Raw genomic sequence first — 16,173 nt, forward strand, 5'->3', positions numbered from 1 at the left:
TCGTGCTGACAAAGTCAACTCGTGCAGTCTCAATTCGATCCCAGAGGCTTTCCGTCGTCCTCTTAATTGCAGGCCATGTCGCATAGGTTTTGATCCATTCACTGAAGCGTCGCGCCCAAATTGCTAATTCCCATCGTCCCGTCCCTCGCTGTGTGGTAAGGAAGGATAGAGGGAAGTACGGACTCCAAAAGTCGCAGGACTTCCTGACAGGGGATTTGAATGTCTGAAACGTTTTTCCTGCTTGAAAGGTGAAAAGTGAGGAAAAGAGGCTCGCACCTTGACTCAGCTATTAATGTACTAATCAGTTGTGTTATCTCGATGGATTGGATACGGTAATAAAAAATAATTGTATGGCTTCAATCGGATTGGAGGATTACCACACATCTGCCTTGTGGAGGGACTGCTTTCGTGAAATTGGTTTGTGTCTCTGGTCTAGACTGGAATGGGAACAGAGAAGTATGTTCGGGAGGGAAAACAGAAAGATTGGTTTTATTTTGCAATTATGGGGGGAACAGTTGTACTCCCCGTCTCTCGTTTCCTCCCCTGCTTCCTGTCCCCTCTCCATCACGATGAGAAAATCCGGTCTTCGTTTAGAGAGCCGCTATCTGAAGGGACAGGTGAGGATAATTCAAGGAAAAAAAAATTTGTGGAGATCAATTACAACATGAATTCTTTTCAGCAATATTGCAATTTTCTTAAAATCTTGTGGTTTCCTGTCAAAGATAGATTGGTCGAGCCTAACAGCAACTTTGATTTATGGAAAACGGAATTCAGATATTCTGGTATGCGGTCTGTGGGTAATAAGTGGCAAGGGTATCCTCTGAGGAAAAACAAAAAGAGTTTATGTTCTTGGATATAAATATATTTTGGCCTTTCTCCAAGTCATTTTAACCTTCACCTGGCGGCTCTGAATCGGGCCTAAAAAACATATGTATGCCCACGAACACACACTCCTTTGTCTTATTCTGAGAGAGCTCCTTCGTTAATTTATGCATAGAAGCTATAATTTATGAGAAAACGTCATGAGTTTCCACGGCGATGCAAGGACCCCCCGCATGCTCGAGGTTGAAGCACGCCCGCTCATTACGCTCTCGTTTGTGTCCAGCCATATTGGTAAGTTAGCGACAAGATTTGCAAAACCCGGCAGATTTTAGTCGGATTGCGGCTCTAATCACGATGACGACAGAAGATAAAGTAGAGAAAGCAAAGCTCGCTGAGCAAATGGAGAGGTACGACGACATGGCAAAGTTAATGAAGGAGGCAACAGAGAGCAAAAAAGGTGACAAAGTAGATCTTACAAGTGAAGAAAGAAATCTACTTTCTGTAGCTTACAAGAATGTGGTCGGAGCGAGACGCGCTTCTTGGAGGGTTGTGTCAGCTTTGGAGCAGAAACATGAAGGAACTGAAGACAAAAAGCTGGCTATTGAAGAGTATAGGAAGAAAATCGAGAAGGAATTAATAGATATCTGCGATGTTGTCCTGGTGAGTCCACCACCCTTCCTTGGTGTCTGAACGTACTCGTCCTTCACGGAAGTTATTGTAACTCCTCAGTGCTAATTTTTATGGTTCAAAGTGATTTATTTTTGTACTTGAGTTTCAGTTTCAACCGAAATCTCTCTCAACAGGATCTTCTGGAACAGTTTCTGATAAAAAAATCAGATGATCCTGACACAGACCAAAGTAATGGCAGCAGAAGGCCAGATTTTCTATCTGAAGATGAAAGGAGATTACTTAAGGTACAAAGCAGAAGTGGCATCGAGCCCAAGCAAGGATGGTTAGTATTTCTCTATAAATTTTCGTTATATCATGATCAATCTTACTTTCAAACTTAATTGCTCTAAGCATGGACGTTTTTAACTCGTCACATCCGATGTTCAAGTTCGCAAATCCAATTCGATTTAAGGTCGGCTCTCTACTACGGTTACGGATTTACAGAAAACCATCTATCTGTAACGATTCAGAACTCTTTAAACTAAGGCTTAAATCGATTATTCTTGTTTTCCTGGAAGAGTTGTATCCTTGTCGGGAGATCCATTCAATAGGAAATCAATTAGTGATATCAATCATAAATCGATAAGATTTCAATAGTAGTTCACTGATTCTTACTGGCTGGTCATCTTACCAATGAAATTTGATGATCAATGAAAGAAATACCTTGACTTTACTTGGTTTGTTTTTGTTCTATATTGATAATCTTTGGTGGGTTATGCATCAGTCAAAATCAAGTATATTTGCTAGACAAGTGATGATCTTGGATTAGTAAAGTGCATATAGATAGTCTAGGAAGGGGCATTTTCTTGGCAGGAATTCCAGGGTATAATTAAACCTGGGAGCATCAAACAATGGCTTGGCTTACAGTTCTGATTTGTAGTAACTCATGTTATTTGATTAAATGGGTGCAATTTATCAAAATATCTTTCTAAGGCATCCAGAGGGAGGTGAATCATCTCCAAGGACTTCACTTAGCCAGTGTGATTCAAAGCTCTTGCATGAAAACTAAGGTAGATAGATACCTGCATGAGAGCAAGGCTGTTTCAGCAAGTCTAAGATGCTGTCAAAAAAGAAAATACAAGACTGGAAAATTATATGAATAGTATGTTTTCTCCTACATTAAACACAATTAAGAAATTTACCCAAGTGAGTAGGCATTTGATATGGTACAAAATGCAAATTAAGTTAATACTGATAATTCTGAAAATGGCTGAAATTAGTTGCTGGCTGCCATTAAAATCACGAAACCAAGAAACTGTCCTCTGGGATGAATAAAACCTTTATTTTTTTTCAAAAACTGGAATTAAAAAAGGCAAATGTTGCTGTACAAAATATTTTTACTGCACAAGAAATGGTTACACTCTGAACAAAATAAAAAATAAAAACATGCTTTTGAAGAAAAAAGACATGAAATATGGCACTGTTAGAGATGGATCCAAAGATATCTTTGTCAAGAGGAGAAGAGCTATCCATTTTACCAAGTGTGCAGACCTTGCTTTTCTTTAACAGGGTTAGATAGCAATTTAAGAGGACTCGACACCTTAGCCTGTGTAATTGAAAAGGGATCATAGGTAGTCAGGATGGCAGCGGCAAGGAAGACATCAATTGAAAAATGAATTTTAGTGAGAACTTGCAAATGGCTGGATGTGCTTACCCCTCTTTTCCATTTGGAAACTAAAAAAATTTACAGTCAGGGTTTATGCTCTCAGACCCTGCAAGTTTTGATGAGTATATGTTGTTGATTTGTAGAGGACCACCAAGAATTCTGCAAAGTTTTAGAATGCATGTGCTTAGCTATGTTCTGCCTATTAGGTCTTCTGTTTTCTAGGTGTTCGTGTTGCCGCCATGGTTTGCTTAAGGTCTCTTTTTTTTGAGCTCAGAGTAACTGGTGGTAAATTGGTGGCACAAACTCACAGAAATGTGTTGTGAAATACCAACTGTTAATGCAGCTATCATTGCTTTTCCTGCCAAAATGACATTCATGCTTACTTTTCTCAGATAAACTAATGTGATAAAGGATGTCTCGTGCAATACAACTTTTAAACTATACACTTTAGGCATTAAAAATGCCACAGCTTTCTATGTGACTACTGAACATTTGCACCTTTTCTTGTAAATTTAATCACAAAAATTTCTTTCTACTAATCTTGGTGAACAAAACAATTGCAGCTTGGAAAGCTGAACATCCTTTACCAGAATGTTGAAGAGGTTTGCAACCTAATTGGGGGAGATTTGAAAGGGCCCTTTCCTTTTCAAGGGTCTTGGTGCACTGATGTACCTAATTTTTAAAACAAATATGAGTAATATTTTTAATGTCTTCCTTTTGTAATATAATTAACAATTTTTTATTTTTATTTTTAGAAATAATTGAACAGTCTGAATTATCATACAAGAAAGCACTGGACTTAAGTAATAAAGAGCTAGCTCCAACTCATCCTATCAGGCTTGGATTGGCACTTAATTTCTCTGTCTTCTATTATGAAATAAAGAACGCGCCAGACCAAGCATGTAAATTGGCAAAAAAGGTTGGTGTATGAGCAGAACTACAGAGTTCAACAGTACCAATAAATATGTAAATATAATTTTCATATATTCACAGTTACTTATTCATCACTTTACAAGTTTCTTACAAACCAATACAATGACCAGCTCCTAGTTGACTTGTTAGCTCAGTTGGTAGGGTACTGCACTGGTATTACAGGGGTCATGGGTACAAATCCCATACAGGCTTGGGCTTTATTTTCACCACTGCTTAAGTAGTGTTCATTGCTGCATAGCTTCCTTTTGTATTCATTAATTAATCCACAGTTCACACATATGATTTCCATATATCCATGGTCAGTATTGATAAACTACTTACAACAACCTGATCACAGGACTTTACTTACTATTAACTACTCACAATACAGAAATCACAAAATGATGCTAATAATATTTTTAGTATATACTAGAACAGTGGATTTTGCTGAAGGTACACCCCAGCCAGACAAGGTTCAAATTCCCCACCCCCTGGGCACATACAAGGATTAAATGCCTGTAGGTTGAAGGGGGGAGGGGTGTTGAACCTTAAAATTGATTGGTGTGTAATGTCTGTGGCATAGGGAGAGTCGAAAAATTAACTGTTTGGCAGAAGTAAAACTTTAGGGGAAAATGGGAAAGACAATTTTGACAGGGGTCTTTGAAGGATAAATTTCTCAAAAAATGAATACTAGGCTCCTTTAATTAAAGAATGTTTTTGCACATAAGCAAAAGCTTAGATTTCTTGCCCATCAAGTGGTGTGAAATCATCTTTGTTAAGAGACCTTTTAAGTGATTTAAACAATAGCTAAGCAGCTGAATGTTACTTGGCTTGGAATCTCCATTCCACAAAGCTGTTTATAGTTTCACTGATGGCCAGTCACTTCAGCAGCAATCAATCCACCAAGAGTAAGAAACTTGCTTCTTGTGTCCAGTGCCCTGCTACATACCACTTAGTGAATGAACTAGAGTTTTCCTCTGAAGCAACAAATGTAGAGCAACTTTCTAAAGACTTCACTTGTGATGTCCTGATTTCCTTCAAAAACTTCTTTCTCCAAAATTTGAGTTGCCAAACTCAAGGTTTGGCTTATCTGCCAGTGGCACTCATCTGTCAGTGTTTGCAGTAATAATAATAAGGGTGTTCTCAGAAACAAAAAACTAAGTTGGCTTCTTTCAGAAGTGTAAACCATGGAATGTACCTCTCTCAGCATCATCATGATTTGGTTTATTTGTTTATTTTAGGCATTTGATGATTCAATTTCTGAGCTTGATACACTAAAAGAGGATTCCTACAAAGACAGCACTCTTATAATGCAACTATTGCGTGACAACTTAACCGTAAGTGTTCATTTGGTGAACCCTTTACACCCTAAAGTTAGTTTGCATATTCTCCTTACTGTTCTCTATACATTTCCTATGGATACAATAAGAAATTAATATAGAACAGTGTGGAGAATATCCATACTGATGTTAAGGTGTAAAGTGTTGAACAGAGGGTGCACTCTCTCTCCGGTGCCTCTGAGGTTTTAAGTCTGGGGTGGAATAAGGTTGGGTTTTTAGTGTGGAAAAAGATAAAAACCATTTGTTATAGTGTACTGGAATGAAGAAAATAATTTGAAGAAATGATTATCGTTATCTTTTTCCTTTTTTTACATTCGTTAAACTGCGATTTAAATTTAGGTCCTGTAAAATGTAGTAAAAAACCAAGCAAAGTGAATAGGTTGTTGTGGATTGCAAATCTTGTGAATTGAACCCTAACTCAAAACAGGTTTAGTATCATTATGCAGGTGGTTAAGGAAATTCTCATGCTCTGATTGGTCCAGGATTATGTTAATTTTGCATGATCACCTTGCAAGAGGTGACTAGGAGGGGCACTGAATTTCGAAATGGCTGCTTTGCATTTTATCAGTGTTACAGAGAAAGTAATAAACACAATAGTAGAAAATTCAGTTCCAAAGAATACCAAAGATTGGTGCAATATACTTTTCAAAAGCTGGATGTGAATTTTTGTTCATTACGGTAAATTCCATAAACTTGCTAAATTCTTTTTTTTTCTTTCTAAATTAAAAGTAGTGGCTCATTTCAATACAAGCAAAGAAACAATATGTTTGGAGCAGAATGGTTTTTAAAAGCAACAAATTTACAACAGTTTGCGACCTGTTACATTCTGCCCTTCATTTTATTTCTTACAGCTGTGGACTTCAACCTCAGGGGATGATGAAGATGAAGATGAAAAGCAGTGAAGCTGTTGCATCAGTGCACAGCCAGTTTCCTCACTTTGAAACTGTGTCCCTTTCATATTAATCTGAATGTCCATTTGTGTGTTACAGGTGCTGCTTATCCTTATTTTTGTGCCTAAAACAAATCCAAATCATTGATGAGAATTGAAAAATGTTTCCCCATGATCACACCTATCTGCAGTGTCATTCTACTGTAGATAAGCCGCAAGTTTTGTACCAGAACTGGGCATGAAATGGTAGCTTCCTTATAAACGAGATCCTGTACTTTTTTAGGGTAAATGTTTGCAATTCCATAGATGGCTTGTGATGCGTTAATAAATCATCTTCTGAAGGGTTTGTTATTGGGTGCACAGAGTCAATGAAATGGGGATAATTTTGTTTGATTTGTTATGTTGTGATGGTGACAGTATCCAGCGAAAAAGTTCTGAAGCAAAGTGTAATTTTCCATTCAATATAACCAATTTGTTAACCATTAAATGTAAGTTATGCCATTTTCGTTTTGCTTCTTGTGTTTTATCGCAATGATATTACTTGAACTCCTAATGTGTGGTTGTAAATTCTCCCTCAAGGTGCTCTTCATTTCCTTTTAAATTAGTGACAAGAATTAGATCACCCTAACAACTTCTGCCCAATAACTTTGAGTATTCTTGTAGCTTGTTGTTGGATGTATCTGGATGATGCAAGGAGAAATTACGTGTTAATCACTCCTGGGAGTGAAAGGGTCGAAGTTTCTTAACCCTTTAGCTCCTACGAGTGACTAGCATCTAATTTCTCCTCACAATATTATCCTTGAATCAAACATGAAAGTGATGAGAACAGGGGAGGTAATATGCTGGAAAGATGGCATTCCCGGTTCAAATGCCCCACCCCACCCAGGCAGGGTTCAAATTTCCCATCCTGGACATGGCGGATAGCCAAATTCTCTTGGGTTGCCTGTAGGGGGGATGTTGAAGCTTCGAATTAATCTGCGTACTATACACGAACAGGGCTGATGCACCAACGGAATTTGAGGATGAAGTTAGAGGTCCCGAGGGGATTAGAGAAATAGCAGCCACGCCTTCAAATGGCCGAAAAGATAACCTGACAATCGTCAAAGAATGTCAAACTTCTAACCAACCTTCTATAATCGCCGTCAAATTCCCTGTGAATTTTTTCCTAAGAGCTAAAATGAAGTCTTTTTGGCATTAAACAAAAATGTTGTCCTGGGTTGAGGTGGATTTTAACTAGAGTGCAGTGCACGGCTTATTGCTTAAATTCTTTCCTTTTAAATGTTTCATTTTCCCCCAATTTAGAAAATAATGATCAAATAACTTCAGTAAGTACTGTTCAGTTTTTCTCTCTACCAACAAGGGAGGTCTATTTTCCGTCTCCAGCCTTCGCGGATCAGCCGCTAGTGTCCACTGGCAGGCTGGCATCCTCATAACATTTCAAAGCCTGCACAAAACCGCCAGCGGCGCAGGTCACCCACAGGGAGCGCGAGCTGTCCGTAGGCTTGTCCTGATTGTGCTCGGCAGCTTTTCAGCAACTTTCGGCATTTGGAGCCACTTTGAGCAATTTTTTGCCTTTGTGAGCAATTTTTGAGCCAAATATAGGTGTTTAGAGCACGTATAAAGCGTAGAAAAGTAAACGATTTCATAAAAAATGAACACATTAATTAAGTTTCACTTGACAACGTTTCATATTTCTATTGCGATCTTTATCTAATATTATAGAGGATAATTGGCTGAAACGACGTTGGGTAAGACGTCAAATGAAACTTGTGTTTTGTTCCGTAAGACTCAATTATCAGCTAACTCTCGAGCTATTTTTCTTCATCGACGTTAGCAACTATTGTGAATAACGAAGAATAAAGCCTAAATGTAATGTTTACACAAAAATAATAAGAAATCTAGGTAGTAACTTATGAAAATTAGGTGGTAACGTTTTGGATTTTGGAATTTTCTGCAACTTTTTGGCACTCTAGTAAGCAACTTTCCAGCATTATACGAGCACACTCGGGACACGCCCAACTACAGAGTCTTATGGGGGATCAGGTAAATGTTTTTGTGACACAAACAAAATTCTCCCACTGAAAGTATCTACTCCTCACTTGGTCGGGATAACCTTTCCGACGCCTTATAGCCATTTTTTGCCCATATAACCATAGCAGTATCGTCACTGAAGGACGCATGCGAGACTAGCCCTCAGCCTATGGCTGTATTTCAAAACCAAGATATAAGAATTTCGTCAAATACAATCAAAGAATAGGAAACTTCCGTACTCAATGCGACCTCAAATAATGGAGATTACTCACTTTAACCCTGTAACCCTGTAAAATTTAACGCTTTTTTCTCCCTTCTTCTTATTTCACAGTCAGGTGGTAGTACATATTGGACATATTAATTGCCTGCGTTGCTGACCATGGTGGTTTTGTGCAATGAGCTACGCTACTCGTTTTCACGGCTCCGTCGCTTGGTGCTCAAAATCTAGCCACGCCCCTCCAGTTTGCGTTGGTTCACGGCCAAGCGGTTGTGACAATTCACTTATAGTTTTACGGTAGGATCTGGGTACGAGATTACGTTGATACCGACAAGGAGAGTTCGTTTAAAGCTTCCTAGGTTGGCGATCATTTTCTCTATTCTCATGATATTAATAAATGATTCAGTAGTATTACTGTAATGAGAAATTAGATGCTGGTCACTCTTTGGTTTTAAAGGGTTAAACTGATGAGACGCAGCGTGAAAACAATTCATAGTAGTTATGTAGGCTTAAGATTATGAGAAATACGAATTGAAAAGTTAGCTCTTTGATGTACTCTACAATTTAATAGTATTTATACAATATTGATATTGATATGATATTTTACAAATTGGTAGGAATTAAGATATAGATCTCAGCATTAACCTGTCAGAATAGACAAGAGAAGTTGTGGAATCTTTTTCCATAGCCTTGCAGTAAGTTCTATTGACGCTTAATACACGTCATTAATTTGTACAATATTGCTAGCGTGATTATCTATAAGAGTGTGAAAAAACGTTTTTTACATTTACTGCGATTTTCAGTATCTAGAAATTCTGATAATGCAAACTTCATGCTTATTCAAGCCATAAAACTCGCGCCACTTCTAAACCAATCAGATCAAACTAGAGCCGACGCAATTTGGTCACACGCGTTTTCCCGCGCTGTGAGCGGTTTGTCTCCTTCGCCCTGATTAGCCATTTTAGATTACGTTAGTTTTGTTTTTACGACTCTCAATCGAAAAGTGCCATCCCTCAAATTTATTTGCTACTTCTCCGGGGTTTAAACTTGACTCAATAGATTGTGCTCCATACGATGAAGTCTGAAAATTTTAAAGATTAACATTCTTAGAAGCATGTAATTCTGTTGTTCCCATGGGTTCACCGACATTTTTACGAAGAAATCATGAGGTTTTTTTCATTGTCCAATCTTAGCAGAAGGTGGTGCAAGTTTTTTTCACTAAGTTTCAGTAGATTACAGTTCACGTCAATTCTCAAAAATATGACAAAGAGGAAATTAATATTAATATATCACCGTATCTTTAGAGTGGAAATGCTCGGCTTTTACCATGATCAAGGCTCGCTTGTGGAAAGAAACATTTCTTCCCATGAAAAACAACCTTCCCGTTAAATATTACCCGCTCGGTGCATCTGGGCTAGGAACACGTGATATGTGTATAGTCTCTTGGTCCTCGTCTTCGGAAAACCCTGAAGCGCCGTCGCTTCCACGAGGCGACGAAGGCTCTTGTTTCTCGGGTGGATACCTTACGAGGGAAATCTGCTTTTCGAACCCATCCGGAGTAGTTACGAGATAGGTCGTCGGTATGACGGGCAAGCTCGATTGGCGGCGAAGTTTATTCCGGAGTTTCTCGGTCCAGCTACCATTTGAAACTCGGGACTGTCTTCGAAAAACCTTGGGGTTTTCAGCTGGCTTCGGTGGCGGTGGCGATGGCTTCGTTTCCTCTCGAGCGCTTTCCGAAGATGACACCGAGGAGGCCCTCAGCTGAATTTTTGGTTCCATTTGCGGTGGCACTTTGTTGTTGTCCGGTTTAGTTGTCCAATTACCATGATGAAGAATTTCTGCTTTTTTAGGCTTTTTTACAACTTGTGGAATTGGAATTTGGATGGTGGCGGGCTGGAGAGGTGTCCTATTCCTGGGCACTGTTGTTTTGGCACTTGAAGTTCCAAACGGCAAATGATCGTACGTGTTGCTACGGCGTAGAAGAGAGCCCGTGCTCGATGCTCGCTGGAGTTTTGGCGGTGGAGAAACATTTGTGAAAATAAACCCGCACTTTGGACATTTCGTTGGTGAGTTCGTTTTGTCTTGCCGCTGTTTATTCACCATGGAGGCATTCTCGTTCGATCGCTGAAGAAATGCTTTTTCGTTCTCGCGTTGCGCACATGCTCTGGTCACTTTATGGACGAGCCTTTCGATGCAAGATTTGTGAAAATCTGGCCCGTAAACCATGGAATGTCTAAAATCAGCGATCAAATGTTCGGCGAGCGACGACGCTGTTTTTTCAGCCGTCCGCTTGCTGTCAAGTACTGACTCGCCGCTGTTATCGACGATTTCCGTCCGGTAATATTGCTCTGGTAAAGAGTTCCGTATAAAATAATTCGTCAATCGCATTCCCACCACGGGAATTTTGTACGATTTGGCGAGTCCGTACTGATTCAGAAAATAGCTGTCTTCCAGAGTCTTTTTACTGAAAATGAACACGAAAACACTCGCGCAAGGAATTATTTGGAAAAGCTCCGCTGAATTTTCTTGTCTTGGGTCAAGAAAATCCGTGACGGGATGCGTTCTTATTGCCCAAGTAGTTACTAAATTTCTGATGACTATGTCCCTGAGCGAAGGACCTCCAGGCGTGTTTAAGTTCGCTTCACCGCAGACATAAATCAGCGAATCACCTTGGAAGTTGTTTTTCGGCGTCGACATGGTTTTCACGAACTACATAAGTCAATTCTTATCTCCTATTCACTCACGGACACCGGTGCTTCTTTTCCAAATAGTTACTACTTAAATTACATTTTCCGTCGTAATTGCTAAAATCTTCGGCCTGTTAATAAAATTTGTTTAGACTCGTTGCTAAGTCCAAGCTCGTTCTTTTTAAAGTGTTTTTGAGTCGACGGCGATCGATGAAGGTTTCAGAGAACAGGTGTTCGCTCCCGGTAGGTGAGTGACGATGGCTCGATCCAAGCTATAATCCTCTTCTAAACATATGCAGATCTAATTGTGAAGGTTTGTTTTATGATCTGTACGTTATTTTCCTTCGTAAAGCGTTCAGTTCTTGCGTTTATTCCCTTAGCTTGCTTCGCAGAAACGTTCTGGTGAAAATTAAAAGCTCAGAGATTGATATTTTCATTTCTGTCTGAAAAGGACATGAACAACTTTTGTCTCCGAAGGTTTGTAAAATTCTTTTATATGGCTCCTGAATTAAAATAATAAATTTCCGATGCCTGTCTTTTTGTGTTCATTTTTACCAAATTTAAATTTCAAAATTTCGCTTCAGAATCGCAAAGCCTAGTTGTAAACTACACTTTTTTGCTCATTATTCACTTACAGGACAATCGGCCACGAATTAGCGAAAAACTGTTTCGAGTCACTTCGACGGTGAAGACCATCAACCTCTACTATCGGTTGTTTTAAAAACAGTCTTTCGACTTTCATTACCATATCAAAACAAAGAAAGAAAGAAAATTATCAGAGACGTATGGAAAAACAGTAAGAATTAATACAGACCGAGTAACACAAGCTGTAACCGTTCCATTCAGTTTTCAGTCCTCAGTTCTTTGACCTCTTTCTTGATGCTAATGGTCTATTTTCACCTCGGCTCTTCGAAAGAGTGTCATTAATAATGTTCAGTGCAAACTGGAAGACCTATCAGAGCACCTTCTGTTGTCGTTGTTGATAAAAGAGGGACAAAATGATATTAGTATAATGAATATTCATGAAAGGAAAACCCATTTTAATGCGATGGTCCGCTCTTCAAATGGTTTTCTTGTAACATTCGATACCCACAGTACTTACATTTAAAAATAATAATGTTGATGTCATAAAGCTTTCTGAATACATCACCTATCATAAATTGTTAATATTGATATGCATCTTACTTTAGATGTTGGTAAAGAGAGATCAGCGAAGCAAGAAGAACATAATAGTGGGGGAAATGAAAAATTTAAAATTTCCGCTACATTATGCAATAGAAGTCGCTATTGATAATTCAAGCTGGTTTTGTTCACATTTCAGTGGGATGAGAACCCACTTACACCATTGTGAGCGAAGACTTTGCATAAATCTTCCACGAGGCATTATTTTTTAACGATCGCCATGAGTTCATTGAGGTAGCCTGCCACTATACAGGTGCGAGAGCTTTTCTCAGGCTCTTATTGGCTTATCTGACAGCCGAAGACAATGCGGTGACTTTGCAAGCGGCAGTGTTTTTTTATTCCAAAATTATTTTCTCTTTGTATTTTAACACATCCAGCCCCTCGACGATAAAAGCCAAAGTAAAGTCATACATTAAGAACAAAATGTGGAGATTAGTCGATTGGAAATTAACGAATGCGATATTACATCCGCCCATTCGATATTCCCAACGATAAATGCTTATGTTCTTCATTTTTGGCAAGTTTAGCGCCTGAATCTATTCCTGCCGGTGACAGATAAAGAAAACAATCGAGAACTTTCCAAATGTCATGGTAGTGGAATTTGACAGATGTTTTCTCCTGAAGCTGACAATTGCTAGTGATGTTTTGATTGGCTTCAGACGAGGACTTTTTCTTTCTTAAATGTAAAAGTATCTTTCACGAAACGAGAATAAAGCAACACGAAATAAGGTAAATGGATTCAACAGACAAACAGGAAATCAAAGGCAGAGATAGGAATTAAAAGCTTACGGAAATTCCGTCCAAAAAAAAAACCCAGGATGAAAACACAATAATGATGCGTTTAATTTTTTGGGAAAAGCACTCGACTAATGGCTGAAGTTCATTACTCGGGAATATTTTAAAGAGAAGTCAGATATTTAACGATCTTACTTGGAGAAGCCAAAGTTTTTGAAGCAATTATGTGATATCTAGGACCATCAAACGCAAGCAATTACGAAATTAAGCCGGTTTTTAGCGCAATGTGATCGGACTGAGATCACGGAGATTTGTCACAATAATTTATTATGAAAGAAAGGAACTGAATTTGCGAAGGCAAAAATCACGAACATTTAAGATATGAGCAAGTCGCTGAAATTATGAATTGTCGCTACGATATCTCCCTGGTAGAACTCTCGATGCAACTCAACGGGTCTATGAATTAAATTGCGGGATTTATTCAAAACAACTGATAAAGCGCTACAACTGTACGCATCTCGATACGAAGCCGGAAAAGACTTCGCTTAAGCTTCTAAGAACGATGGTCCCTAAAAATGGAGCCGGATCAAAATTTTGCGGACCAGCAGATTCACCGCTTTGACTTAAATTTTTCATGTAAACTTGGTCAGGGGTTCTAATCGCGGAAGGGATAATTTAAGATTGAAATTTATTTGGGTAAGAAATTACGCCTCACGGTCATTTGGAGCCCCTCTCAGACATGGAAACGAGGCGGACCAAGAGCAACTTTTCAATGCCTGGGCTTCCTTTGCTTTATCATTTTTGTATCCTTTTGTTTTATTATAAAACAAATCTGCAACTCTTCTTCTGAGTTTTGAATAGCAAATGTCGTAAAAGAATATAAAGGGAGAGGTTGAGACGCGCCATTCAATTTACTCAGTTTTAGTTGTTTTAATATCCCTTAAGAAATACCGTGAGTTTAGAAGCTTCAAAGAGCACAGTTAATATGTCGAGTTTGAAAAATTTGTTAATTTCTTAAACAGCATCTATCATAGGTTATATGCTGCAAAAATATTCAGAGCTGGAAAATTTCAGTATGCTCCCACACCACCTAGTATAATATGATGAGGTTTCTGGACATTAAAACGCATTATTCTTGATATTTTCACCTTATTTTTTTTTTTGACGGACTTTCCGTTAGCTATTAATTCTTATCTCTGCTTTTTATTTCCTGTTTTTTTGCTATATCCATTTGCCTTATCTTATGTTACTTCATTCTCGTTTCTTAGAGGATATTTTTGCATCAAATAAAAAAAATTCTCGTCTAAAGCCAACCAAAACAACACTGAATGGCTAGATGCCGGTTTGTTTCTTTTCTCTCCGAAAAGAAGCTTTTATCTTTTTATTTTTTAAGGAAACATTTTTTTAAGAGTCAGAGATTTGCCTCTTAGCGTTCATTTTGAAGTTTGCGACTTACGAAATGCAACCTGAAGATAAAAGGTAGTTTATTTCAGATTTTATGTTGAAAAATTTCTCCGTTTGCGGTATGTTAGTATACTTTAGATCATGTCGATGAGGTTGAAAGAAAGACTTCTGAATGAAAGACAAACATCGATATACGGTGTTGCCGCATGTTCGCTTTCGCCTATAGATGTCTCTAAATGTTTTTTTTTTCATTTCTTTTTATCGGGTATCTGTTCCCGTTAGGTGATCGATGATAAAAATTCGTTTAACTCACTAGGCCTTTGGCTACTAAAAGATCACTATCAACAAACCCGCGGTAAAGCCTGAAACGAGGATCAATATGCCTTGATAACAAAAGAGATTAGGTTAAGGCATCATGTCTTCGCTCTGACGAAGGGCTAACGATCGAAACGTCAACTTTGAAGCTCTTTTACGATAACCAATTTACATTACCAACTCAGTTCGTGAAACCAAAAAATTATCTTGTTGCATACAACGCAGCAACATAGTTTCTTTAGAAACTTACCCCTTTTATTCACGTATCTCAGTTTGGTCTGAAGGCCTTCAGAATATGCATTGCAAGTAGTATAAAAATGTTTTACGCCGACATTAATGTCTATTGATATATCTTTACTCTGCGTATAGTTTACGTACATCCTTCTACGGCTAATGCTCAGCTTCCGTCGGAGCGAAAAAAACGGGCGTCCGTGATACTTTAGAGATGCCCTTATTTCAATTAGTTGTCTCTTTTTGCAGCCTTTTTTTGAAATTAAACGAGTAATGTTTCTTTACGTCGGTACTTATTTCTTGTCAGTAAACCATCGGAAGTTATTAGTTGATATATGTCAGTCGTAAAGTAAGAGACAATTATTATTTTAAATTCATTAGATTGCAGTTCACTCTCGTTCCCAGAGCTGCTCGGTCTTACTTAGCTTTCCCCTCTTCCATCTCCTTGCTGATGGCTAAACGAGAAATGGACCCTTGGTGCGAGGATGAATGTGATATTGTTTGTGTTAATTTTATACATTCATACAATACTCTCGTCGAGTGAAATGAGGTCGTTAGAAGAAATAGAGTGAGGTCGACTTTTGCAAGGTCGCACCAAGTTCCGTCGCCCTCACACGAAGTTCTGTCGCCCAGAAGTATGGTTGCGAAGCCCCCAACTAAAAGTTGCGTCGCCCCAAATTTTGACCTATGTTTAATATACGTTTTAAATAAAGAGACTGTTTTAAACGTATTTCGACATAAGTTTTTAAGCCCAGAGGTTCCGGACGGCCTGAGCATCAAAACCTTCAACCAACGATCGTTTTAGAAATCGTATTTAGGAACTTGCGTGAGGGATATTTTATTCCAGGTTATTAAGCAGTCGCAACATTGCAATTTCTGAATTACTTTTGCCTCTTTTTCAAAACGAGGCCTGGTGCTCAACCCTCTGTATGAAAATCAGTTTAATTTCCATGTGAGTGAAAACTTACAATCATATGAAAGGATGAACACCAGGACTCGCTTTGGAAATGTGGCCGAAGGTAATTCGGAAATAGCCTGGCTCCAAGCAAGAAGAAGAGAAATCCTGGGAACGGGTGTATAATCAGATACGATTGGATGCAAGCCAGAAAGACGAATACGCGACTCCCGAGAAA

General features: G+C 38.6%; 2 protein-coding genes across 3 annotated transcripts; one reads left to right on the top strand and one right to left on the bottom strand.

Annotated features, from left to right (window-relative positions):
• The first annotated feature begins 1,053 nt into the window (after positions 1-1,053).
• LOC131776963 (14-3-3 protein beta/alpha-B) lies at positions 1,054-6,739 on the top strand. The gene is given in 6 exon segments (XM_059093172.2): positions 1,054-1,482; positions 1,626-1,679; positions 1,681-1,774; positions 3,853-4,016; positions 5,251-5,346; positions 6,201-6,739. Coding segments are annotated over 6 exon segments (765 nt in total). The 5' UTR covers positions 1,054-1,176; the 3' UTR covers positions 6,252-6,739.
• Positions 6,740-7,997: 1,258 nt separating this feature from the next.
• LOC131776945 (uncharacterized) lies at positions 7,998-12,578 on the bottom strand. 2 transcript variants are annotated; one of them, XM_066167597.1, is made up of 3 exons: positions 12,276-12,310; positions 11,988-12,140; positions 7,998-11,572 (listed from the first exon to the last, which is right to left on the bottom strand). In XM_066167597.1, the coding sequence occupies exon 3, from the start codon at positions 11,181-11,183 to the stop codon at positions 9,879-9,881; it is 1,305 nt and encodes a 434-aa protein (XP_066023694.1). In that variant the 5' UTR covers positions 11,184-11,572; positions 11,988-12,140; positions 12,276-12,310; the 3' UTR covers positions 7,998-9,878. The 2 variants fall into 2 exon arrangements, with proteins under 2 accessions (XP_066023694.1, XP_058949128.1); XM_059093145.2 differs by having other exon boundaries at positions 11,988-12,578.
• Positions 12,579-16,173: the final 3,595 nt, after the last annotated feature.

This window comes from Pocillopora verrucosa, chromosome 5 (assembly GCF_036669915.1).
Source record: "Pocillopora verrucosa isolate sample1 chromosome 5, ASM3666991v2, whole genome shotgun sequence".
NCBI lineage: Eukaryota > Metazoa > Cnidaria > Anthozoa > Scleractinia > Pocilloporidae > Pocillopora > Pocillopora verrucosa.

Excerpts from the sequence above, each read along its gene's own strand:
- LOC131776945 (XM_059093145.2), bottom strand. The coding sequence starts at position 11,183 with ATGTCGACGCCGAAAAACAACTTCCAAGGTGATTCGCTGATTTATGTC.